A 24,829-nucleotide genomic window follows, 5' to 3' on the forward strand; every position below is an offset into this window, starting at 1 on the left:
TGAAATATACCGTAGCTTTTATTAAGTGGAGGAAAAGGGAATTCGGCTGCACTATACAAAGGTTCTGGTCTGAGCAGATTCCACAGGGTCCCTTCCCTTCTCTGTGATCTCTTGGTCCAGGTAAACTCAGGGGGCCTCCCTGATCCAGCGGACAGCGACAGCTTCAGGAGGAGGCTCCTGCTACCGAGCACATGACAATTCCCGGTCAGCCCTGGGAGGCGAGGGCAGAGGGAGTGGCGGTTCTCACAGGACTGCTCCATGAGTGAGCTCAGGCTGACTTGTTCGGGAGTCTCTATGACGCTTTATTCTAAAAGATCTGAGCAGAAAGTAAGGCAAAGGGCCGTGTAAGCAGTGCTGGGTGGCAAGTGGAATGTCCCTGTCTCTGGCATCGTGGTGGGTGGCACGGGTGTGGTTAGGCGTTGTATGAAGACGAGGCCACGCTGCCCCCGTGGCCTGTCCAGTTAGTGTGGATAAACTTCCCTGGTTTGGCTAAGAGTTCATAGGTGTGAGCTCCAAAGTAGTCCCGCTGAGCCTAGAAAACGAGAAACGGGTCGGTTAGGATGACACGCAGGCGCACGACCTCGGGTACCTGCCGGGTTACCATTACCGCCTCCTCCCAGTGCTTACCTGGATCAGGTTGGCTGGCAGCATGTCGTGTCTGTATCCGTCATAGAAGGAGAGGGCAGTGGTGAAGCAGGGCATGGGGATGCCCGCCTGCACCCCAGTGCTGATGGTCCGCCGCCAGGAGTCCTGCGCAAGAAACACGAGGCCCCCACAACAGATAAGCGGTGCCGTGCAGAATGACGGGGTTTCCTCGAAAGCCCCAGAGCAAAGCTCCTGGACAGAGTCCCCGCACCACCCGCTCCGGGCTCCCCACCTGGCAGCTCTCCACGGCTGACTTAAAGAAGTCGTCCAGCAGAAGGTTCTGAAGGTCTGGGTTTCGGTCAAACGCATCTTTTATCTTTCCCAGGAACACGCTGAAATAATCAAGAGGGGAGAAGTCAATGAATCTTTTTTTCCTGGAGTAACAGGTAATCCCATCACCCTAACATGCTCTGAGTGAAGAAAATCAGTTTTAATGTGTGATGACCTGAAATCCTAGAGTCAGGCCTGCAGGCAGCAGGAGGAACAGTCACCAAAGGGGTCCCCGTCTTGACCTCCGCAGGCTAGGTGCCCGCCCAGCACAGCCCAGCAGAGCGCAGGGCAGGAAGCTGGAGGCTGACACACTCCCTGGACGGGCACATTCCTCAGCCTGGAACCCTAGCTGCGACCTCAATGAAAACATGAGCCAAAGTCCTGGGAGGCAGGCGGGAGGGCGGGGCAGAGCTCCCGGGACCACTGTAAAAGGCGCAGTGTAGACAGTGTAGTCAGACCAACTGCTGTGCGGGGAAAGGCGACCTGAGCGCCTAAACCGGCCTCGTGGCCAGTGCACCTGGGAGGACGAGGTGCACCGGTTAGCGGGACACATTCTGTGCCGAGACCTCAGCTCTCCAGCCCGGCAGCTGGCATGTCCCCCGAGTCACGCACCTTCTGATGATGCAGCCGCCCCTCCACATCAAGGCGATGCCACCATAGTTGAGGGTCCAGCCAAATTCGGTGGCTGCCTGTCTCAGCAGCATAAAGCCTTGGGCGTAGGAGATGATCTTGGAAGCGTAGAGGGCCTACGGGGTGACACACAGGCTTGGGGTGACCCACGAGCGGCGCGGATCCCGGAGGGGCGAGGGGGCGGGACGGGACAGGATGGCCGCAGTCAGACCACAGGGCGCTGGACTTGGTTCTGCCTCCCCAGTGGCCTCGGTATGTTCTCCCGGGACAGCCCCACCCCTGCTGCCCTCCAAGGGACAAACAGCGGCTACTGCCAGGGACAGGGCCCCACCTTTCGAATGTCCTCCAGGAATGACTTCTTATCACCTTTGAACTGCATCTTTGGAGGGCCCTGCAGCTTCCTGCTGGCTTGAATCCTCTCGTCCTTCAGCGACGACAAGCATCGGGCAAAGACCGCTTCTCCTGTGGGGGGTGGGGACATATTACCAAGGTTCACACAGATCCGGGGGAAACGGGGGCACGCGCTGCGGAGGAGGAGGGGAGCAACGAGCAAAATTTCAGTTGTATGAAGAGCTGAAAGTCTCAACCTTAGGCCACAAAAGTTCACCTGGATCAGAAACAACAACTCTTATAAGCAGCTCTGAACAGTTAATCTGATAACTGAACCTCCAAGTCAACCTTCCGACACAAACACAGGCATTCAACCCCAAGGATCAATGCAAAATTCAAAGGCGAGTTTTCAGGGAAAAACAAAGTGGTAAAACCACTATTATTCAGAATTAGTCAGTGCTGGTCCATGAGTAGAATTTCAATTTCAAGGCAAGGACTTAGAATTTTTAAATGCTCACCAAAGACACAATTTATTTTCTTTTGAAGCACTAACTACCCATCAATTTGAAATAACTACAACACCAAGAAGTAACATTTACAGATTCACCCTTCAAAACACTCCTTTTCTAATCCCTACCCAGGCAGACCTCAGATATCGTGGTTCGGTCAGAGAACTCGCCGCAGTAAGGAGAGTGTCGCAGTAAAGTGAGTTATAATCTTTTTCCTGGTGGAGGGCGTTGCCTTCCATTTGTAAAAAATGCAGTATCTGCTCTGTTCGGGTGGCTCAGCTAGTTTGAGCGTAGCCCCTATACCAAAAGGTTGTGGGTTCGATCCCCAGTTGGGGGGTATATGGGAGGTAAACTGATGGATGTTTCTCTCACATTGATATTTCTCTTTCTCTCCTTTCCTTTTTCTCTAAGATCAATGAACATATCCTAGGGTGATGATTAAAAAACATAAGCTCTGAAGCGTAATAAAATGAGGTGTGCCTGTAGTTTAGTGTTCGGTGTGCACACGACCACCATCAAAGTTTCACAATGTGACTTCACTGGAATGAGAAACATTGCAAAACAGTATTTTAGCATTAAGACATTTAGAATCTTCCAACATCGTCCCTTATAAAAGACTATTTTCTCAACTGACATTTATGCTACAATCAGGATAGGGGCGGTGCCCTGTGTCCATGCTCTCGCCCCTGCAGTGCACACACAATGACCCAGCATTTGTGGGAGGAAGCTTTGTAAGAACTGGTGCAGGGAAGCAAGTGTGGCGAAACCCTTCAGTGAGCCCAGGGTTGGCTGGAGGACTGGTGTCCCCATTAGCCCTGCGGACAAAACGGGGCCCACCCAGGGATGGCCCTAGCCTGCCTTCAACTGGTAGAAAGGGTGCAGTCTCTAAAGAGAGGGTAAGATTCTTTTTGAGACTAATACTCTTAAAATGAGTCAGCAATGAAGAAACTGCTCCCAGCTATTGCTCCCTTGGTCCCCGCCTACGGTGTCACTCAGATAAGCCAGAAATCAGCCAACTTCCTCCTTCTATACAGAGCAGGGCTAAGCAGCCTCCTGCCCTCCTGAACTGTGGGCCTTACCAACACACAGGTCACCGTAAACCGAGGGGGAAAAGTCAGGAAATCAAGAGGAAGGAGGAGACCAGGGAGGGGAAGGCAGGCTGTCTCTGGAAGGACAGGAAATGCTGTTTTGTTACAGGGGAGCCAACCTGCTAGGAGCAGAGATCAGCCTTTCATCAAACATGCCAGGCACCTTCTCCCAGTCTCCCTTTTCTATCTCCCAGAAGCGTGTCTATTTTACTTTAACGATCCAAACTGTACTTTTACTAGTCCTCTCATTCTCTGTTATCTCTGCTTTATTATTTTCTTCTCTGTACATCTGTTGCGTTTGAGGCTGAGCTCATTATTACAAAATAAAAAACATGGATGGGAAGGATGCACACCGCTTCAGGATAGTTTTCTTCTAAAAGAAGGGGCAGGAACTTAGGAGAACATTGAAGGACTTGGAATGTATAGGTCATATTTTAATTCTTAAATACCTGGGAGGAAAACCCCAGCAAAAGATAATAAATGCTGAGTATATAAACTTATGTTACTATGTGAACTTCTGTATGAAAAACAAGTTACCTTACCCACTAGATTTGGGTCACTGACTACAATTAAATCACTAAAACTACCCCAAAGATCAAATCGGGAAGAAAGACAGTGACTTCGGAGTTTGTCTCCAGCTCCTGCGACTGGGAAAAGGGTCATAAAGAAGAGACTCAAGAGCAGCTTCAGCCCCCAACAGTCTCCTTCACGGCAGAGAGCAGAAGGGCCCTGGGGGGCAGCGAAGGTGGAGGATTCTCTAACGAAAGACCAGTTTACACCAACATCCCAGCTGGGCGCCAAGCCACCCGCACCCGCACGGTGAGGGGTGTGAACGGCGCGTTACCGATGAGCGTGACGGGCACGCCGTACTCCAGGGCCGAGATGGCCGTCCACTTCCCCGTGCCCTTCTGCCCTGCGCTGTCCCTGATCTTGGGCAGCAGGGGCGTGCCATCGCTGTCTTGGAACTTGAGGATATTGGCGGTGATCTCAATCAGGAACGAGTCTAGCTCCGTCTTGTTCCAGTCCTCAAATGCCTACGTGCAAGACGCGAGAGAAACGAGGGTTAGACACGGGCGCCCCGACGGATTCCTGCTTCCCTGGCCATGCTGACCGAGGCTGCAGGCCTCCGTCTCGCAGGGCCGGGACCCGGCTGCGGGGGGTGCTGACCGGCTGCGGGGGTTGCCGACTGGCTGAGGGGGACACTGGCTGAGCCACCTGTATTCTCCAACCCGCCAGGCCCACTTTCTGAGCACCACTGTTTGCCGCTTAGGACAGGCATTCCGTCGCCTCCTCAGAAGCCTTCCCTGACTGCCTGATCTAGACCACCTCTCACACCAGTGTCCTTTTCTGGGTAACAGTGGTCACTAACTAGTTTAATATTCTGTATTTAAACATTACTGCCTGTCTTCCCAGCTCCACCAGGGCAGGGACTTTGTGTGTTTTTTTACTATTATATCCCCAACATTCAGAACAATACCTGGCATACAGTAAAACACACATACATATACTGAATGAATCCATTAAATATTATGTAAGCCAATTAAATATGAACATGAAAAAAAAACCCACTGTTTCTATGAAAACTAAGTTAAATTGTTTGGAAAGAACAGTAAGGGCAAGTCAGTGAAAAAAAGTAAGTGGGGATGACACAAATTTAAAGATTAGAAAAAGATGTTAAAAAATCTAGAAGGTCTGCACTGTGTACCTCTTAAGTGTCTTTAAATCATGTTCCGCTTGAAAGAACTGAAACCAGAAATTCTTGATGAAAAGAAAGACAGCTAGAACCTAAAGAGAAAGACTTGACGCTGAACGAATATACCTTCCTATATTTTCAATTAAAATAAATGTTTACCTAATTCATGATGCTGAAGTATTTAGAGAAAAGACTACTGCTGTCTGTAGTTTACTTTGAAATGTATTAAAAAAAAGATTCAACTGACAGAGGAATGGACACACACTCGATAAATGCTAACGGCAGAACCGGGTAGTGTCCACACGAGCGCTCCCTGCCCGGCTCTGTCGGCTCTGCCGTGTGTGAACGGGGAGAAAGCTCCCACGGCACCTGCCACATGGGACAACGGGAAGGTCAAGCGAGACTCACAGGTAAAGCGACAGTGCCTGACGCACAGGAGGGCTGCCAAGTGCAGGGCTTCTGGCCTAGCGACCAGCTATTGTGTCTCACAGGCCTCCCTTCAGTCAGGCTGAGCCCACCCAGGCGGCAGGAGGACGGAAGGAAGAACAAGAGGAGGGCTCAGGGTGTGGGGGGAGCCGGGCCGCGCTCACCCGGGCCATCTCGTCGTGCTCCATGCCCAGGACGTCCTTCATCAGGTGGTAGGCCTCACAGATCAGCTGCATGTCGCCGTATTCGATCCCGTTGTGCACCATCTTCACAAAGTGCCCGGCCCCCTCTTCTCCCACCTGCCGGAGCACAGCGCCCAGAGGCTGTCAGAGGGGCAGAGGACACCAGACAAGCCCGCGGCAGGTTCTTCAGCACGACCCCCTCCCCGCCCAGAAAACAACCCGTGTGAGGCAAACATTTACAGTATTTTAAAAACAAGAATCCGTATAGAACGACTCAATGCAAGATTCCATGCAGTCCCGTGTTAAACTCCAAATTCCCTCCTCTAAAGTTTTCAAAGCCCCCCAGTTCACTGAAAGCACCTACAGCTCTTCAGCCTACAGTTCTGGTCTTTTTCACTGTTACTAAAAGCAACCCCCACTCCCAGAGAAAGAAGTCTCCTTTTTCCTGAAGCTACCACTCTCGTAGCTACTGGAGGCCACAATAACTTGGCTAATTAAATCGCTTGTACTTTAAAAAATATATATAAGTGTACTGTAGTTGTTTCTATGGCTACTGAGAGATAAAAATGACCTTAGCTCCCAGGTGTGGCCCTCAACCTTGTATGCACAGAGATGCTCTTGCCAGGGTCTCATAGTTGACAAGATGCTGATTTTATAACAAAGCTGGAAAGATGTATAAAATCACAATACAGTTTATGAATTTATGATGAGAAATTTAACTGTGGATCTTAGTGGCTGCAAGTGTCAGTCTGATTGACACATTCTGTCCCTATAGACAAGCTACTTGGGAAGCCCCATTATCTGAAAACTGTTTAGTGGGCAAGGCATCAGAACAAGGGGAGTGCCAGGGGTCAAACACTGCACGGCACCGGGCTCTGCAGTCACATGCGCCCATCTCCATGATGGGGCATCTGCCGGTGGGCCAGATGTTTGGGTGACCTGAGCAGTGTCTCTCCTGGCAGGCACTGCTTGACTTGATACCATCGACGTTTACACCAGAGACTTCCTTTGTCTGTTTCTACTGCCCACCTACCCCTCTGATTTTGACACTCTGTGGCCATGAAGTAACACGGCCAATAACATCTTACCTCACCCCATCCTTCCTGTAAGTTCAAAAGTGAACAGAAGAGCCCCTGCTTTTCTCGTGGATACCAGTTGTTTCAATACCCTGAGACTAAGCCGTGAAGCTACAGAACGTCAGCCTGACTGGATGAAGATACATAAGGGCAAGGACTGTTCTCCTTCCTGATTCAGTCCTAAGTGGAACTAAAAAGCAGCTACTGCCATTGCACTTTTGTTGTACGTTCTTGCTCTGTTGTCAAGGAATGAAAGCTCCCTTCCCAGTCCTTCATACTAACGAGAAAACGAGTCAACGCTCTAAACCCCAGCCCTGGCCCCTCTACTCCCAAGCGGAATATGACTGAATTCAATGACCACCAGTTACAACTAAGGACCCGCTCCGCTGCTATGGCTAAAGTCACGAGGTACTGCCCGGCCCAGGAGGGAGGGCCTCCCTCGTTCCGCAGAGCCCTCAGTCCCTGTTTCACCTCTACCTTTTATCACATAGAAAATAAACCTAATACAATGAAAATAGCACATACAAGTGCTGATGCAAAATAAAAAGGGGCTGGGAGCTAAAAAGATCTTGGAGCCCATGCAGCCCAATCCCATATTTTACAGGTGAGAAGACGGAGCCCATGCAGGGAAGAGACTTGCCTATTGCCACCCGGTTAGTTAATGGAGAGCTGGAGTTACAACTCGGGTCTCCGAGCCTAGTGTTTTCCATCCACGGTGTGGACTGAGGCCACAGCAAGGGGCTGAATTTACTTTAACAGCAACACAAAGTACAGGAAGGAGGGGTGTGCGTGAGCCCAGGCCACTGTCTCGTTCAGGGCGGAGGCCACGGCCTACCGTCCAAGCACAGAATGCCCCCAGCGTGAGCAGACCCCTTTTGATTCGGACATTCCTCCCTCAGCCGTGACGAAACACGGCTCAAGCATCTTACTTCGCCCCATCCTTCCTGTTCCTCTTTAAGGATCTGTCCGTCTTTTAGGTGCTGGAGGAGGGCTGCTTTTATTACCAACCCCAAGGTTGTGAACAGCCCACTCAGATGCAAGGACGTGTGCACCAGGCACACCTTTTAGGCATCAGCTGTGCTAGTGACTTAAAGACTGAGAAGCATTATGTCACAAAGCCAACCGCTGGGACCAAGGTGGCCCCGTGGCCTTGTGCCTTGGTCGTGTTTGTGCCTGTGTTGCCCGCCCGCTGGCTTGGAAGAGCCCAGCACTTGCCCAGTCACAGCAGGGCTCTCCGGTTCCCACTTTCGCAGCGATGCCCTGGAAGATGGTCTTGATGTGGGGCCTGTGGAGAGAAACCACGAAGGTCAGCTGAGGCAAGAGGGGCTGAGACCTCGATTTAAGGACGCCACCCCCGCCCCAATTCTCTCTCTCTAATGGGCGGTGGAAGCGCCCACAAAACAGTAACAAAGTGCCTAGTGCTCAAGGTAACCAGTGTGCAGACTGATTTGAGGAGACAGACAAAAAGGCGGGGTGAGAGCATGGTCAGAGCACTGGAGGAGCCCTGGCTGGCGTGGCTCAGTCGGCTGGCTGTTTTTCCATGCACCTGGAGGTTCTGGGCATGCAGGAGGCAGCTGATCGATGTTGTGCTCTCACATCGATGTTTCTATCTCTCTCTCCATCTTCCTTCCTCTCTCTTTAAATTAATAAATGATTCTTTTAAAAAGAAAAAAAAAAAAAAAAAAAAAAGCACCAGCAGAAATTTCCAACCCGCTGTCAGGAGAGGCTGGGGTCCCCACAGCAGCCAGGCAAACGTTCCTGTAGAGGCCCCGTCCTATTAGTCAGGACGCACGCTCCCAGGCAGAGAGAACTATGCGGTATCTTCAGGAGCTACGTTCATCGTCATTCCCAGAAAAAGCGGCTGCTTGGCACTCCTGGCACAGCGCCCCCAGGAGGACAGGGCTCCTTATTGTCCTCAACAGTGACCAGCAAAGACATTCACAGGAAGTTTTTGGTAAAGACACAAAATCTGACAGGGTTGGAGAGTTAATGCTTAGGATGAGGGAGCTAAGACGGCTGCACCCAAAACCTCAGCCTTCACTGAACTTGCACTGTTCCAGGTAAAAGTGCCATTTCTACCTTCGCCAGACCACGCGAGAAGGGAGCAAGAAGCGACTGGAGCACCCGTGCGCGTCACACACTGTCCTGTGCACTCTGGTCTCTGAAGGCCCACTGGGCGAGTGGCCAAGAGAAGTATTTTTAAGCTTCTGAGAGGCAGGAAGGCCTCTGCTTCTACGTTTACCGCACAGAAGAGAACCCAGACTTACTCATCTGGGCGAGAGGTAAATGAAAGAGCAATCGTCCCCGATAAAGCCTTCGCCTTTGGGGGTTAGGTCTGGTCACCCCCTGCCTGAATGCCTAATGCAACCCTAGAGTGTTTGGAAACCAAACTCACTCTGAAAAGAGCATCACCTTTCCACGCCTCCCCCAAAGGGGTCCTTCCATTTCTGCTTCTCTCCCTGACTTTCTCATTCTCTGCCGTCTCAGCAGTGGGTCCCTCGGTCTGAGTCACACAGTTAGTTACCTGCATCATTTCACTCGGCTTCCCGATCCCACCCCCACCCCCAGAGCACCTCCCCTTCATGGAGAAACCCCCCCCCCCCACGGCACAGTGAACAACATAAAACTTGTTTTCCCAAGTCAAATAAAACACTCCCACTTCATTCCCAGGGACAAGAGAGACCCAGTCAGATTTTTCCATCCCTCACTATTATTAAATCAAGTTATTTTAGGACCATCCATCAGTTAAAGAGGCAGATGGTACTCCGAAACCCAGACAGTGCACAGGATGTCATCTGTGAGCGTCCTTAGAGGCTCTGGCCCTTTAAGCCCTCAGATCGTCCACGATCAGCCTTGGCGGGAGTAGCGGGGAAAAGAGGCACAGGAGGGCTATGCATGTGCATTACATCAAAGCAACAGAACATGTAACCAGGTATTTCCAGCATCTCCTATCGCCAGCACTGTCCCCACAGAGGATGTCAAGCGGCAGAGGGCTCAGGGCTCCGCATTCTCAAAGCCCAGGCTCCCTTGTGCTGAATGCGGGTGGCACATTTGGCACTCACCAGGCTTCTTTGTTCCCTCCGGGCATGAGTGATGGGCCATACCGGGCCCCGTCCTCGCCACCACTAACGCCGCTCCCCACAAACAGGATTCCCTTGGCTTTGAGGTCTTGACACCGTCTCTACACGAGAGGAAAAGCACTTCATTATGCTTCCTTAAAAGAGGTTTCTTCCAGTGAAGGACAGGAGGGGTGACAGGAATGGAGGCCCATCATTTGACACGAAATGACCCAGGATCCAAGAACAACCTGGTCATTAGAGAAATGTGACACCCTCAGTTTGGGAGTTAAAAAGAAAAATTCATGGATGTTTAAGACAGCTACCCTGACCCTAAATGAGTAACTAAGCCCAACACATGCTCTCATGTTCCTGGAAAAGACCTTGTGTCATCAGACTCGGCCGAGAGCTGGTTTAATGCAAGTACGACTGGCGCCGCTCAGCACCGAGGCTGTGCGGGGACTCCTCCCGGGACGTGAGCATCACGCTGGTCCTCAACCTCGCTACGCGCCGGTGGGGGAGGAAGGGAAGGCAGCCGTAACTCCCGCCTCTGTGTCTGAGTGGCAGTCACCTGAGTTCTATGTGTGACTGATGAGAAGCCCATGGAGCACGTCTGAGCAAAAGGCTGGGAACGCCTGCCCCACCCCCCAGAGCCAGCACCACGGGAGGACAGTCTGCTCTTCTGTCACAGGTGCAGCGCTCATACTCTCCCCAGAGTGTGCTCAGAGCCTGGGAGAATCTGGACTGAAGGATACTTACTGTGGTGTCCCTGTATTCAGAATTTCCCCCATCAATGATGATGTCACCGGTGTCCAACAACGGTACCTGTAACCAGACACCAGCATTAGGGTGGATCAGACAGGAAGGACAAAATAACCAAGCATACGTTAGCCAATGAAAAAAATAAGAATTTATCCCAAATATACCTGGTCTAAAAGTATGTATTATTTAATTTACAATAATCCTCCCTGGGGCTGGAGCTGGACTCTCTTTAAAAGCTGAGGGCAAGCAAACCCAGCCAGAAGTCTCCACCATGGAAATAATTCTTTTGCAGCACCCTAAGATTTTACAAGAAGCAGAACCCACGGACAATTGTGTATTTCCGATGTGTACCCACAGGGCCATCGGGCCTGGTGTGCTCGGCCCTCAGCCTCCCCCCCAGGCTCCCGTGCACACCACTCAATCCTTTCCTCTGCTGAAGACAGTCCACCTCTCTCCAGGCCATTCTGTCTATAGCCGGCCATGGGCAGCTGGCCACATAGAAAGCTTGCTATGTCCTGTACCACGAGGCTGGTTACAAATGCCTCTCCCTGTAGGAACAGCCCAGTGTTCACACTGCTCCTCTACAGAAGGAGTGTCCACCCCCTGCCTCTGCTTATTGTCACTATATTTCCCACCAGACATTTCTTCCAAACGGCCAATGCTTTGGTTCTCTCAGAGATGTTACTGCAGAATTGTTTTTCAGCATCTAAATAAGTAATTCCCACTAGTTCCCCTTCATCCACGTGCTTTTTTTTTTTTTTTAGGGGAAAGCACTCATGCAGGGCACTGGCAATGAGGTTGTCTCCATTTATTGTGGGAGGAACTTCCCGCAGTTAATACCCGGTGCTCTTTTCCCAGAGGTGTGCTGAAGGAAGGGGCCCTAGAGGCATCCCAGAGATAGCTAATAGTAACAGTGCATTGACCCAGAGCTGCTGTTGTCCCCATAGGCAGCTCCTCTGCCACAGCCATCCCAGTGAGAGTGGCCATCAGTCATTTGGTGGGAAAGAACAGACAACCAATGAGCATAAGACAGACTTGATGACCACCTGCAGGAATGGGCCACTATCCCCTAGCCCTGGGGGGGTAGGGGGGCTGGAAGAAAGCCTCAACAAGGCATCAGACTACAATGTCGTAAAGAACCAGGCGTGGCTCCTGTGTGAAGCCCACCCCACCTTGGCTGATGACCAGGGACCAGAACTACAGCTGAGGCCTGCCTCCTGGCCCGCTGGGGGACTCAGCACTGGGCACCCACCCATCTGCCCCAGCATGGCCACCACAGCCATGTGCATATTTGTTTTCCTCCAAAACAGATATGCTTCCTAAAGCCAACAAAATGTTTGGTACAAAAATAAGAACCTAACGTGTAGTTCCCAGGACTTCCTAAGGGATTACTTGTCACACATATTAAATCACACAACAATTTGAGAATTGTTGCTTTACAGGAACACTAAGAAAAATAAAACCCATTTCTAAATTTACACACTAAAGTTTATTAGTGAATAGCACTAAACATTCATAATACACAACCAAAACAAAGTTTTTCTGAGTATCAAAGATAGAGCCCACTAAAATTACCACAGTCACGCACCACATAATGATTTTGGTCAACGACGAACCACATATACTATGGTGGTCCCATAAGATTATAATGGAGCTGAGAAATTCTTGTCGCCTAGTGATGTCGCAGCCGTGCTGACATCATAGCACGCCTCGTTACTCACGTGTTTGTGCTGACGATGGTGTAAACAGATCTGTGCTGCCAGTAGTATAAAAGTGTAGCACATACAATTACGTACAGTATACAATACTTGATAATGATAATAAACGACTACGTTACTGGCTTGTGTATTTACTGTACCATACTATTTATCATTATTATATAGTGTACTCTACTTATTAAAAAAAAGTTTGCTGCAAGAAAGCACACTGTGTTGCACCGGCAGTGTGCACACTGTGTTGCATCTCCTGTCTCTTGACTGCATCATTTTCTCTTGTGCTCGATTTAATCTCGTGTCGGTTTGTACAGTAACGTGCTATACACACTTGTAGCCGAGGAACCATAGGCCAGATCATACAGCCCAAGTGTGTAGTGGGCTCGATCACCCAGGTGTGCATCAGTGCGCCCTGTGATGTTTGCACAATGCTGAAATCACCTAACAAATGCATTTCTCAGAATGTACCCCCGTCATTAAGTGGCACGAGATCGTATTGTTTCTGCTCTTGTTAACAAATTCTTACTGAAATGTCTTTTGTCCTCAGAATTTTATTTATTAGGAATTATTACCACCTGAGGATATGCTGTGACTTAATTAGTGCCAATCAAGTAAACCAGCACTGAGGCATTTTAGTAATTGTTTTGTCAGAACTGAGCTGTTCACATCCAGACACTGAAGGCGGGGCGGGGGTCTCTTTAAGTAAAAGAAGTGAAACAGCTAAAGGAAAGAATGAGAGCAGTTCTGTCCCACCAGCAGCAGCTGGGAGCAGAGTGGGCCTCACCAATTTCTCAATGAAATCATCAACAGCCTGCCCAGCCTTCACAAGCAGGATGATCCGCCGAGGCTTCTTCAGCTTGGAGACCATCTCCTTCAAGGAGTGAGCACCAATCACCTTGGTTCCCTTTGCCTCATTGGCCAAGAAATCATCAACTTTGGAGACTGTCCTATTAAAAGCACAGACCTGAAAGGAGGAAGAGCCAATTAGGAGATCTAGGGCATACAAGACCGTCATTCAGGCAGTGGACCAAGTGACAAGGAAATTTCTATTCAGCCCAAGTGCTGACCGACCACTGTAAAGTTCCTCTTAGCGGGTGAAACGGCAGAGAACTGAATACGGGGCGGGGCAGAAGTAGGTTTACAGTTGTTCCTATGGAAAGTAACACGATAAAATAAGTAATAATACAAGGAAAAACTCTGTTTCGCATACGCACCGCTGTGAACCTCCTTCTGCCCTGCCCCGTATAAGCAAAGGTCAGCGACCCTTGGCACATCAGGCTGGAGTCAGAATGCAGATCTAGGGACCAGCTGGTTCCACGCTGATGTCTTTTGTCACTGATAATCCTCAGATCTAAGCCACCCTGATACTCACACCCAAGCTCTCTTTTCGGCTATCCCCAGAGCTGCCCAGGTGATCAAGTCAGAGCGCTACACACCCAGCCCGATTTCTCCTCCTTAAGGTACTGACGGGGTTTACCCAGGTTGCAAACTTTGCAGGACAGGTGAGTTCAGCAGGGCTCCCGCTGCTCAGAGGACTGGGGAGCCGCCCCCCCCCCCCAAGGAGAGCGGGTGCTGCGCCTCCCTCGGCAAAACTGTCCTGAGCAGCAACAAGGGCGCAATGAGAAACATGCTCCAGGTTACATGGGGGGGGGGGGTGTCTCGGAAATCAGCAGATCCCCAGCACTCAGGCTAACGCACCCGGAGAACCCATCAGGGAAGAGCGCGTCCCCTGCGACTCACCACGAAGCCGTGGTCGTTCATGTTCAAAATTAAGTTCTGGCCCATGACAGCGAGTCCAATCAGCGCGATGTCGGCTCTGAAAGGGCAGAGAGGTGAGCAGAGGAAAGGGGGTCAGTTCCACTAAGTGCACGCGGGGAGGCGGGCTGCTGCGGGGGTTCATCATCGGGCTTGACCTCCCTGCCCCCCACTCCCTTTACACCCGGGAACCGGGCACGCGCCCCTCCCTGGACTGCACGGGCCGCCGCCCACTCTGTCCCCTGCAGGGGCCTCGCGACCCATAGGCGGGCCCGCGGCAGGGGCCCCGCGGCCCGCGAGCGCTAGTCCACCCGGTAATGGCTGCGCCAGGGCCCCGCCTCCCACCGGGGGAAGCAGCCCCGGCGGGCAGAGCCGCCGGCCGTCCAGCATCCCCGCCCCGCTCCGGGTCGGGCCCCGGTTCCCCTCGGCCACGCCGGCCGCCCCCCGCCCCCCTTTCTAGCAACGCGGATCCTCCCGGCGCTTGCGCCCTGCGAGGAGCAGAGGGGGCTGGTCCGCGGGAAACGCGCGGCTGCGGGGCTGGCTCGGGGTCCGGGAAGTTCTAGGGCCCGAGCCGGAGGCGGCGGAGACCCCGGCGGCCCGGGCTCTGGGAGCCATGAGGCCCGGCTCAGGCGACCCCAGTGCTGAGGCGCCGAAGGAGGGGGCGGCTGCGCCCCTCGAGCCGACTCCCGGGAAGCTCCCCAGGCGCTGTCACTCACTGGGCCATGGCGGCGGCGGCGGCGGACCCGGCGGGAGCGGAGCGAGGCGGGAGCGAGGCGCGCGCTGCACAGGAGACCGAGGCTCAGTTCCTCTGGGCTCGCCTCCCGGGGCCACGGCCACGGCTTTCCGGCACTGGCCAATCGGAAGGAAGGGGCGGAGCCAAGGAGCCACGCCATTGGCCCTCCCTGGCGCCTGTTAACCACCCGAGGCAACGGGCCCACCCACTCCCGGGGCCGACTCAGAAGAGCGCGGAGCAATCGATGGCACCGCCCAGCCTGCGTGCTGACTGGTGAGCCCGCTGCGTGCGTCCTGCCAGGAGGAGGGGGTGGGTGCGTGCTCGCGGGCGGAGGGGGCTGGGCCGGGGCCCCGGGTCGGGGTGCGGCCGGGGCGGGCGCAGGGCGCTGGACGGAGCTCTGCTCTGCGGCTCCGTGCGGGGTGGTGGGTGTGGCTGGGCCGCGCTTTCCAGTGTTCCAGGCACTTGGACACCTGTTGTCCGGCTGTCCGTCCCTCCTTCCTCTCCCATCGCTGCCGTGCACTTGGGGCTTACGCATCGTATCGCTCAGCTCCGGGCAGGGACCGAGGTTTCCCTCGCCTGGCATTTGGGCGAGGGTGATGGGCGCCGGGAAATGCTGGTCGCACCCGAGCCTGTGGGGGAAACAGCCCCTTTATGCAGGTGAAGCAGGACGCGCAGGGAGCGCCCGTGGGGAATGTGCTGATTGGGGGTGTGATGGGCCAGGCTCGGAGGCCGTGTCATTGACCCCCTTCCTGTACAGCTGAGGAACTAGAGGCCGGGTGACCGCGACCCGTCGGCCAGGGCGTTACAAATTCCGTGTCCCGCCCGCCTTCGCAAAGGCCTCAGCACTGAACCCTGCGGCCTCCAGCAGATGCTTGGGAAGGCGGCTTAGCTCCACCAGTGCTTTTTAGTTTTTTGGGTGTTTGTTTTTTTTTTTTGCTTCATATCATCTAACAGTTGCTTGCACGTAATAAGTACTCAACAGATACTTAATTACTGAAAGTCACACGGCTAGTTCATGGCTAGTTAGTGGCCCAGTTGTGAGTGATCCAAGTAACCTGTGCAATTGGTGCTATTTCCGTCGCACCACTTGCATAGGTTACTTTGTAACAGGTTTTTACAGACACTTCCATGCTAGCAAGTGTCCGACTATAGCAGTTTTGGCCTATTGGAAGTTAGGTGTTAAATCACACTAACTGTTTTTGAGTGCAATAATGGAATGCTACTCTGAAACTCTAAAATGATGCCACAGTCCACTTTATCTTGGATGTAAATATTTTGTTAGATTTTCTTCACTAGAGATTCTTTATATAAACTTGCCCTTTTCCTGGCGTTGCTTCCATATTTGCCTGCGATGTACCAGCCAGGCCTTACACTTTTTTTTTATACTCCCCCATATCCTGGTATGGGGATCATGGACTGTGGCTGACTCACTGTACAAACATCCAGGTGGGGCCAAGATTAGAACAGAACCTCCTCCAGACCTTGTCTTTGGGTCCTTTTCTTCATTTCTTCTTGCTTTTACTGGATGCAGAAACAAAGTTGTAAGCAAACCCCTAATTTATTTTTAAAGCTGCACACAAGGCGCCTGGCTACCCTTAGTGCTTGCCTGAGTGGGGAAAGGAATGACTATGAAGGTGAACAGGTACGGCAGGCAGAGCATTGAGAGTGAAGCAGCTTCCATCACTGCCAGGCAAAAGCCCTGCACCAAGACCTGGGTCTTAGTCCCAGCTCTGCCACAACAGGTGACAATAATACAGTCAGCCGGCTCAGAGGAACCAGCCTGGCAGGAACCGTAGAGCTCTCCCAACCAAGAGCCCCCAAACTCCGGAGTGTAAGGAAGCTTGTGAAATGTGAATTTTGATACTACAGGTCTGGGCTGGGCCAGGAAACATACATTTTATCAGGACTCCCAGATGATTCCGATTGTGGGACGTCTATGGACCACCTTTCTTTGTTTTGGGGGGTTTTTTGGATCACCTTTTCAAACAATTCTCAAAGGGTGCTCTGGGACCCCTGAGGTCCCTGAGACCCTTTCAGGGGGAAGTAGAGACAAAACTATTTTCAGTTTTAATTCATACTTGCCTTTTTCATTCTCACAAGTGTACAGTGTTTTCCAGGTCCCATGACGTGGTATGGAAGAGACTGTATGTGGGGGCAGATATGAGAATCCAGCTTCCTTAAACTGCATTAAGCCAGACATTAGATTTGCAAAATTGTCAAAAATACCACTTGTCTCAATTTCCTTTTGCTTTGTGAAATTGTTATTCAAGAGTTTAATTTTTTAAATGGTAAATATAGATAGGCATAACAGATAAACCAAAGCTCTTTGGGTCCGCAATAATTTTTAAGAGTGTAAAAGGTCCTGAGACCAACCGGTTTGAGAACCACTGATCTAGTCCAGCTTGTATTTTAGAGCTGAGGAAACTGGGGCTCTGAGAGCCGAGACTTGCTGAGTCACATAGTGAAACACCAGAACCACCCCTCTGGGGATGGATTAGACGCTGTCCAAAGTCCCTCTCAATAAAACATGGGATTCAGACACAGCCTCAGTGGTGGGACAGCACATTATCTAAGTAAGATCATATGGCTTCGCAAATTATCTGGACCGTCTTTCCTGGAAGCTGCCTGAAGGAGAGGCAAAGGAACGAAAGGGTTTTGCTGTTGCACTGACCTTAGCTGGCTCGTTTAATTTCTCTCTAGCTGTGCAATTTAGGGCAAGTTATTGAATCTCAGTTTCTTCACGTGTAAGGCAGGAATGACAAAATCTCCCAGGGTAGCTCTAGGGTTCAATGAAACAAACGGAAACTTGTGTCTGGTACTTAGTATCCATATGCTAGTTTCTATTTTTTTTTAATGGAAAGGACTCAGAAAGAAGAGACATAAACTGTAGTGGAAATTAGGACTGAACCAAATTGCTCCTAGGCTCCCTTGTGAAACCTGGGAGAGTGGTGGACAAGCACCTCCGCAGCTTCCTGCAAAGCTTCAGTGGTCCCCCTCGTTCCAGCTAAGACTGGTGAGAAAGTGGTCCATTAATCGAATTGCTATAGAAAATACTGCCACTTGACAATGACATAGCCATGAATTTTGCAGTATCTTCCTGATTCAAACACACAGCACCCCAGGTGTCTTCTTCCCCATGGCCGTTACCTTCTGTTCTGTAGCCCTTCAGGGTGCCCTAAGTAGGGGACACCAGCACATCCCATTAAAAATACCCCCTCCCCCAGTGCATCCCAGTACAATGTCTGGGAACATACGCCTCGGTCTGACCTTGGGTCCATGGCAGTGGACCAGGGTGACTTGCGGTATTTCCTGTAGGGCAGGTCTGCTAGCAGTATTTCTCTGGATGGTTTGTTATTGTTTTAAATCTGGGCATGTCTTTATTTTTGAAGTATGGTTTTGCTGGACAAAAAAGTCTCAGTTGAGAGTTTTTTCTTTCAGCACCTTGAGTATCTCATTTCAGTGGCTATGGCTTTTCACTCTTTCTAACGAGCAGTCAACCACTAATTACACTGTCGGTTTCCGGTACCTGAGGTAGTGTTTTCCTCTTGCTGTTTTGAAGACTTTCCCTTTGGTTTAACACAGCAGTTTAAGATGTGTCTAGTGTGGATCTCTTTGTGGTTCTCCTAGTGGGGTTCATGGAGCTAGAACTGTAAATTCATGTCCTTTAACACATTTAGAAGTTTGTAGCCATTAATTCTTCAAATAATGCTTTCTAGGCCTTCCTTCCTCTTCTCTCCTCTCCAACTCCCATTTCACATGCTGACACTCTGTTCAGATTTTTATTCCTATGCTTGCTTTTAGCTTGGCTTCCTGAGAGTTGCCCTGTGTCTCCTTAACTTAGTTGCCAGCCAACGGTTTGGGAAGGTGTTGTCTGTGGACACCTCGGCGCTGTGTCTGTGTACGCGTGGGAACTGCGTCCACAGCTCACCCATTTCTCTAGTTTTCTTGGGCTTTTACTTTCGAATGGGCTTTCTGGAATCTCCCCTGCACATGTGCAGTTCCCCAGTCAGCCAGGGATGTGTTAAGAGCTTCTCCAGTCCACTCTCATTTCTAGCTAGTCTGCTGCTTGTCCAACTTAGACCCCAGGCTACAGGTTTTTACCATTCATTTCTCACCATGGTTGCCAGTTTTAGCCAACAGAAAAGCTACAGGTCTCCTTCCCTCCCAACCCCCCCCAAAAATATGATCAAGTTGCCCCCTTTGGAGCAAAGCCCTGAGCTGTTAAAACTTTTCTTACCAAGAGAAGGTGGAATGGGGAGTAGAGGGAGCAGCCCCAGGCAAGAAGGCTGCAGACGTCCACTGCTCTTCCCTGAAGCTCTAGTTTTCTCCCCAAGAATAAATGGTTTTTAATTTGTCTGCCTTTGACCAATTTCAAGAGCCCTAAAATGTTTTTAGTAGTTTTTTCCAATTTTATGCTTTTTAAAAAATGGATTTCTTTTTTCTTATTTTTAAAAATATGTCTTTATTGATTTCAGAGAGAAGGGAGAGGGGGAAGAGAGAGAACATCAATGATGAGTCATTGATGGGCTGCCTCCTGCACACCCCCTATTGTGGATTGAGCTCGAAACTCCGGCATGTGCTCTGACCGGGAATTGAACCTCGATCTCCTGGATCCTAGGTCGATGCTCAACCGCTGAGCCACGCTGGCCGGGCCAATTTTATGCTTTTTAAATTTTTATAGCAAGCATCTCCTGTCTTCTTCATAGTGCCATAGCCAGCACGCCCTCCATGGCATGGTCCTTTTGTCTACAGTAAAGGCCTTCGTCGAGTCCACCAGGGAGTGGTCAGGGTCTGGGGGCTGAAGGCACTGATCACGGGGCACACTGAGATAGATGCTGAGCTGGGTGCTGCCTCCTCTGGCATTCCTCTTCCACATGCTGGATTCGGCACAGCCTCGTAGCAAGTGAGGGGCCCAGAAGCGGAAAATGCAGGGAGAAGCTTCAGAAAGGACAAGGGGACGGAATACCCCAACCCCGGCCATTCTCTAGGACAGGGATAGGGAACCTTTTTTCTGCCCAAGGGCCATTTGGATATTTATAACATCATTCTTGGGCCATACAAAATTATCAACTTAAAAATTAGCCAGCTATATTTGGTCAAACATTTCAAGTCCAGCCTGCGGTTGCCTTGGCAGGGCCAGACCAAATGATTTCAGCCTGCAGGCCCAGATGTTCCCCACCCCTGCTCTAGGGGCTAAATCTGCAGGCTCAGAGTGCAGGCATTCTATCTCCTGCCCATCCTGCCTCCTTCCTCATGTCAAAATGAGCTAATGCTTGTAAACTTCAAATTGGTACACAATCCTGAGATGTCATTATTAATATTACCTAATGTGACAAAGAAACTCAACTCAGGGAAGGTGACCCTCTCAGGCAGTGGGTGGCAGAACTGAACTTTAACCCAGGTCTAGGAGGGCCAGCCCAGCCCTTTTTCCTACTAAATGGATTAGCTGGCCACAATCCTGCTAACTCAGACTTTTTCCCAGTGAGGTTGGGGACAGCTGTATATTACAGATGTTTAGTTGACTTTAAGTGGAAAGCTAAACTGAAATTAACTTCAGTGACTAGTTTTGGAGAACAAACAGCACTTGTATAAATTTTATATGTACAACTTTACGCAATAGCTCCCTTCAAGAGAGCTGAGGGCCTCCCACACCTTTCAACTTTGTTGCAACTACTTCCTCTTGCTGTGGGTTGGGTTACAAAGAAAGCCTACCATCATATTTGTTGCAGAACAAATTGATTGCTTTAGTCTGAGATTTGTCAAGGGAGAAGTTTTGCTGAGTCAATGTGACTAAACATCTGGACACACCCAAGTTACTATTAAATAGGCTTCTTTTAAGGCAGACATTAAATATCTAATCAAACAGCCAATAATTTTTCCCTATTACTAAAGAATTATTTCTTCGTTAAGGAGCTAACAACCGGCCAAAAAATACTGCTTCCCAGGATTGTTGGAAAACTACAGCAACCTGGGTTCAGGAGAGCAGGGCTGGGACAAAGATGGACACAGTAAAGCCAGGGCTTGCTCCAGTTAGCACATGCTGACCTTTAGTTTTTAGAAAATCCTCAAATGCTTGGCTTATAATGTTTAAGAATGTCAACTCACATTACTGTTTACTTTAACAATGTTTGGCCTTGCCTTAACTCCCCAAGTCCCAGCTCAAAGCATGGGCAGGAATTCCACAGAAACTGCCCTTCTCTGCAAACATCCCAAGGCTGAATCCTTTGTTTGACTTACATAAGAGGGTGCGTAACATACCAGTTGGGGCAGATATGAAAATCCCGACTCTGCTGTGTAATTCCTGCAACTGAACTCAAACGACTTGTTCACATGCTAGGTAGAAAGAGCAGCTTTGTAAAAACCCTGAGAACATATATTCTAAAGCCAGGTAAGTGTCTGATGTGCTCACAAAAGCTAAAAACTTAACCCAGCCGGTGTGACTAAGTGGTTGAGCGCAACCTAAGAACCAGGTCGATCCCGGTCAGGGCACATGCCTGGGTTTCGGGCTCAATCCCCAGCAGGGGGCGTGCAGGAGGCAACCGATCAATGACTCTCTCATCATTGATGTTTCTATCGCTGTCTCCCTCTCCCTTCCTCTCCCTGAAATCAGTAATAGTAAAGAAAGGAAAAAAAGAAAGAAAAAAGAAAAGCTAAAAGTTTAGGACTGTGCTGAGACAAGGAATTCTTAAGGGAAAATGGAAAAATCTCTCTATCCAACCGAAAGTGGAATGACAAGAATATCAGAAAAGTAACGCACGAAATGTGCACCGTTCCCTGGCGCCTTCTGAGAGACATGGCGACACACGGGGCAACCCTAAGTGAGGAACCAAACCTTTGTAAACCTGGGTGGGGTCTAGTTATAAGGGACAAACAGCTCTGTAAAGACTAATTCAGCTCTGGCCGGTGTGGCTCAGTGGTTCGAGTGTAGGCCTGTGAATCAAAGGGTCATGGGTTCAATTCCTGGAAAAGGGCACATAACTGGGTTGCAGGTTCAACCCCAGCCCAGTCAGGGTGCGTGCAGGAGGCAACCAATCGATGTCCCTCTCACGTTGATTTTCTTTCTCTTTCCCTCGCTCTCTCTCTCTCTCTCTCTCCCCCCCTCCCTCCGACTTTCTCTAAAAAACCAATGGAAAAAATATCCTCAGGTAAGGATTATCAAAAAAGTTAAAACAAAAACTAGTTCAGTGTAGGGAAGCTCAGTTGGTTAGAGTTGTCCTGATACAGCAATGTTGTGGGTTCAACCTACGGTTAGGGCATATACAAGAATCAACCAATCAATGCACAATTAAGTGGGACAACAAATTGATGGCTCTCTCTCTAAAAATCAATGAAAATACAAAAACTAATTCAATTTAAATGAAAAGCCCAGTGGAGCTCAGGACGACATGGCCGGATAGACTCCCTGGAGCCGACCTAACTTCTAAGACCAGTGAGTCAGTCCCCTGGAGAAGACGACGCAGAAGACGACTTGCTACGCTCCGTCGAGGAGCTGTTTGCCCACACACCACGTCGCCTCCTGGTGGTGTGGACCGGCCGCAGTGCTCCCGGAGGATCGAGGGCCTCCCTACCCCGCCAGCCTACTCAAGGGGATCACTCCTTTCCCGCCGTCAGGCTTCCCTTCCAGTCCGTTCATTCCATCAGCATACACACGTGCTGGGCCTGCTCCTTTAACCAAAACCTCTTGACCTGAGTGATCTGTACTCATTCTTTCACCTTCTTCATCTCGTTTTCCCTTGACCCTAACCCCTTAGGCTTTCTTCCGCACCACTCAGGAAAAGTCTCTGCTCAAAGACCCTGTGGGCCAGAGGCGCTGCTGATATCGCCGCCCCGTGAAGTGAGCTCCCTTACTGGAACATTCCTGACCTGTCTGCCCCTCACAGAACCCCAGGAGAGGAAGGGTGGGCCCGTGAAGCCAGAAGGAGCCCCGGGCATGTACAACCGCCACCTCCTCCCTCTCGGAGAAACTCAGCTGCCTCCCGGCCACATACTCTGCTGTGCCTCTACTTCTACTCAGAGTGGCCCTGCATCAGCAGCAGGGACACCACTTAGAAACATGAGAAACGCAGAATCTCAGGCCCCACCCCAGGCCCACTCAGCCAGGACCTGCACTTTGCTACAACCCCCCCCCCCCCCCCCCGTGAGTCTGGTGACACTCAAGTTTGGGGAGTGCTGCCCCCAACCCTCTGGTTCTGAGGTCAAGTTAGGAAACCCATTTACCCACTAGCACCAGCCACACCCTCCAATCACATCTGTGACAGTCATCAAGGTGGTACCCTGATCCCCACCTGCCTTATTCTTTCCTTGGCTGGCTCTGAATTTGGGAAGAAGTGATGGTGTTCACTGGCTCCCTCAAACCTCCTAGACCTCCCTGTTCTCAAAACCTGTGCCCAATGCTCGGTTCCTATGCTAACCTGCTGGCTGCCCTCTGTCTCCAAACACTTCCCTACCTGGGCTGCCGAGTGTCACGCTCTTCCTGGGCCGCTCCGTCTTCACTGGATTGTCTCTTCCTGGCCTCTACACGGTGCAGCGCCCCAAGACACAATCCCTGGTCCTCACCAGGGACACTCACCTGTCCCCTTCAGGCTGATAACTCCCAAATGTCTCCGGCCCCAACCTCTACCCCCGCCCCCTGAATCCAGCTGGTAACTCCAATTGCCTCACCGACCACACACTCAGGTGGAAATGTTGGTATCGCAAAGTGAACACGACCAAAATCAAGTTCCGAATTCTGTGCCACCCGTAAGCGCTCCCCTCCCAGTCCTCACCTCGGACTGCCACCTGCTCCCTGCCCAGGCTACATCCTGAGCTACTGGTCTCCTCCCTGACTCCACATGCAGCTCCTCAGCGAGCTCTTAGCTCTAACACTAAAATGCATCCCGCATCCAACCTCCTCTCCCCTGCTGCTCCCACGCAGTCCAAGCCGCCACCGAGGGCAGTGTGAGTGCACTCTATGATGTTTGCACCATGAAATCGCCTAGTGGCGCATTTCTCCTACGGCATCCCCATTGTCAAGCAACATGTGACTATAAGATCATGTGACTCATCTGCTCAAAACCCTTCATTGGCTTCCTACTTCTCTAACAAAATGAGAGCTACCTGGGCCTAAGCCACCTGAGCGCTGGCTCCCCTCTGACATCACACCTTCAGTGCTCTCTCCAAGCCGGGCCTCCTTGCTATTTCTGAAACCTACAGAGAACACTGCTGTCTTAAGGGCTTACTTTCTCTGCTTGGAGACCTCTTTGCCCAGGATTTCGCATGGCTTTCCTGTCCTTTTGTTCTGGAGTGAGTGCAAATGTCTCCTGAGAGAGGCCTTCCCTGACCACAGGATCTAAAATGACACCTTTCCCATCCCTTCTAATCTTTTATTCAGCTTTGTTTTGCTCTGTGATACTTACCACTTTACATGATGTGTAATGAATGTCCTCCCACTAGAAGGGGAGGGCCACATCGGCATCCGTATGGCACCCAGACAGGTGGACACTTATACGTGTGTTGCGTGAATCACTACTTTTTGCCTGGATGTTGCTTCTCTCCCCCTTCTTGTTTCTTCCTGAACACCTAGGACAGTGTTCCCTGCTCAAGCTCTGCTCACAACAGGAACCTGCTACATTAAGCTGTCATGGTGAAATTTTCAACCCCCCCCCCCCCAAACACCACAATCACTACAGAATCACTGGTTGGTGTATAAAGAGAGGCCTTGGGGGGGCTGTGGAGAAGTGGGGAGATCTCCTACCTAAAATAACCACTGCCATCCCTGGGAGGAAAGTACTCTAAAGTAACAGCACACCTTATTAACTTCCCTGGTTATACAATAACTGCTGTTCTGCATGGTCAGAAATGAACGTGTATGTCACAGCATCATGACTCTGTCCTAGGAAATTAGTATCTTCGTAAGTCAAGAAAAACTTCTGTGCAAATACCACTCGAAGGGTGAACAATAAATGCACATCGAGAGCCCCGGA

The 24,829-nt window shown here is 50.8% G+C and overlaps 1 protein-coding gene across 1 annotated transcript; it reads right to left on the bottom strand.

Annotated features, from left to right (window-relative positions):
- PGD (phosphogluconate dehydrogenase) lies at nt 1-14,969 on the bottom strand. Its single transcript, XM_081145650.1, has 13 exons — nt 14,851-14,969; nt 14,120-14,195; nt 13,164-13,343; nt 10,665-10,730; nt 9,912-10,030; nt 8,065-8,134; nt 5,756-5,890; nt 4,317-4,506; nt 1,877-2,007; nt 1,528-1,661; nt 878-977; nt 628-750; nt 1-532 (listed from the first exon to the last, which is right to left on the bottom strand). The coding sequence occupies exons 1-13, from the start codon at nt 14,856-14,858 to the stop codon at nt 413-415; spliced, it is 1,452 nt and encodes a 483-aa protein (XP_081001776.1). The 5' UTR covers nt 14,859-14,969; the 3' UTR covers nt 1-412.
- Between the last annotated feature and the right edge of the window lie 9,860 nt (nt 14,970-24,829).

The sequence above is a fragment of the Miniopterus schreibersii genome (assembly GCF_964146895.1).
Source record: "Miniopterus schreibersii genome assembly, chromosome: 8".
In the NCBI taxonomy this organism is placed as follows: domain Eukaryota; kingdom Metazoa; phylum Chordata; class Mammalia; order Chiroptera; family Miniopteridae; genus Miniopterus; species Miniopterus schreibersii.

What these genes read in the sequence shown, in the direction of transcription:
- PGD (XM_081145650.1), bottom strand. An exon ending in GAGAGCCCTGCTGTGACTGG is followed by an intron (nt 5,891 to 8,064) that starts GCAAGTGCTGGG and finishes GTGCTCCGGCAG; the next exon opens with GTGGGAGAAGAGGGGGCCGG. An exon ending in GGCGGCTGCATCATCAGAAG is followed by an intron (nt 978 to 1,527) that starts GTGCGTGACTCG and finishes TGATTATTTCAG; the next exon opens with CGTGTTCCTGGGAAAGATAA.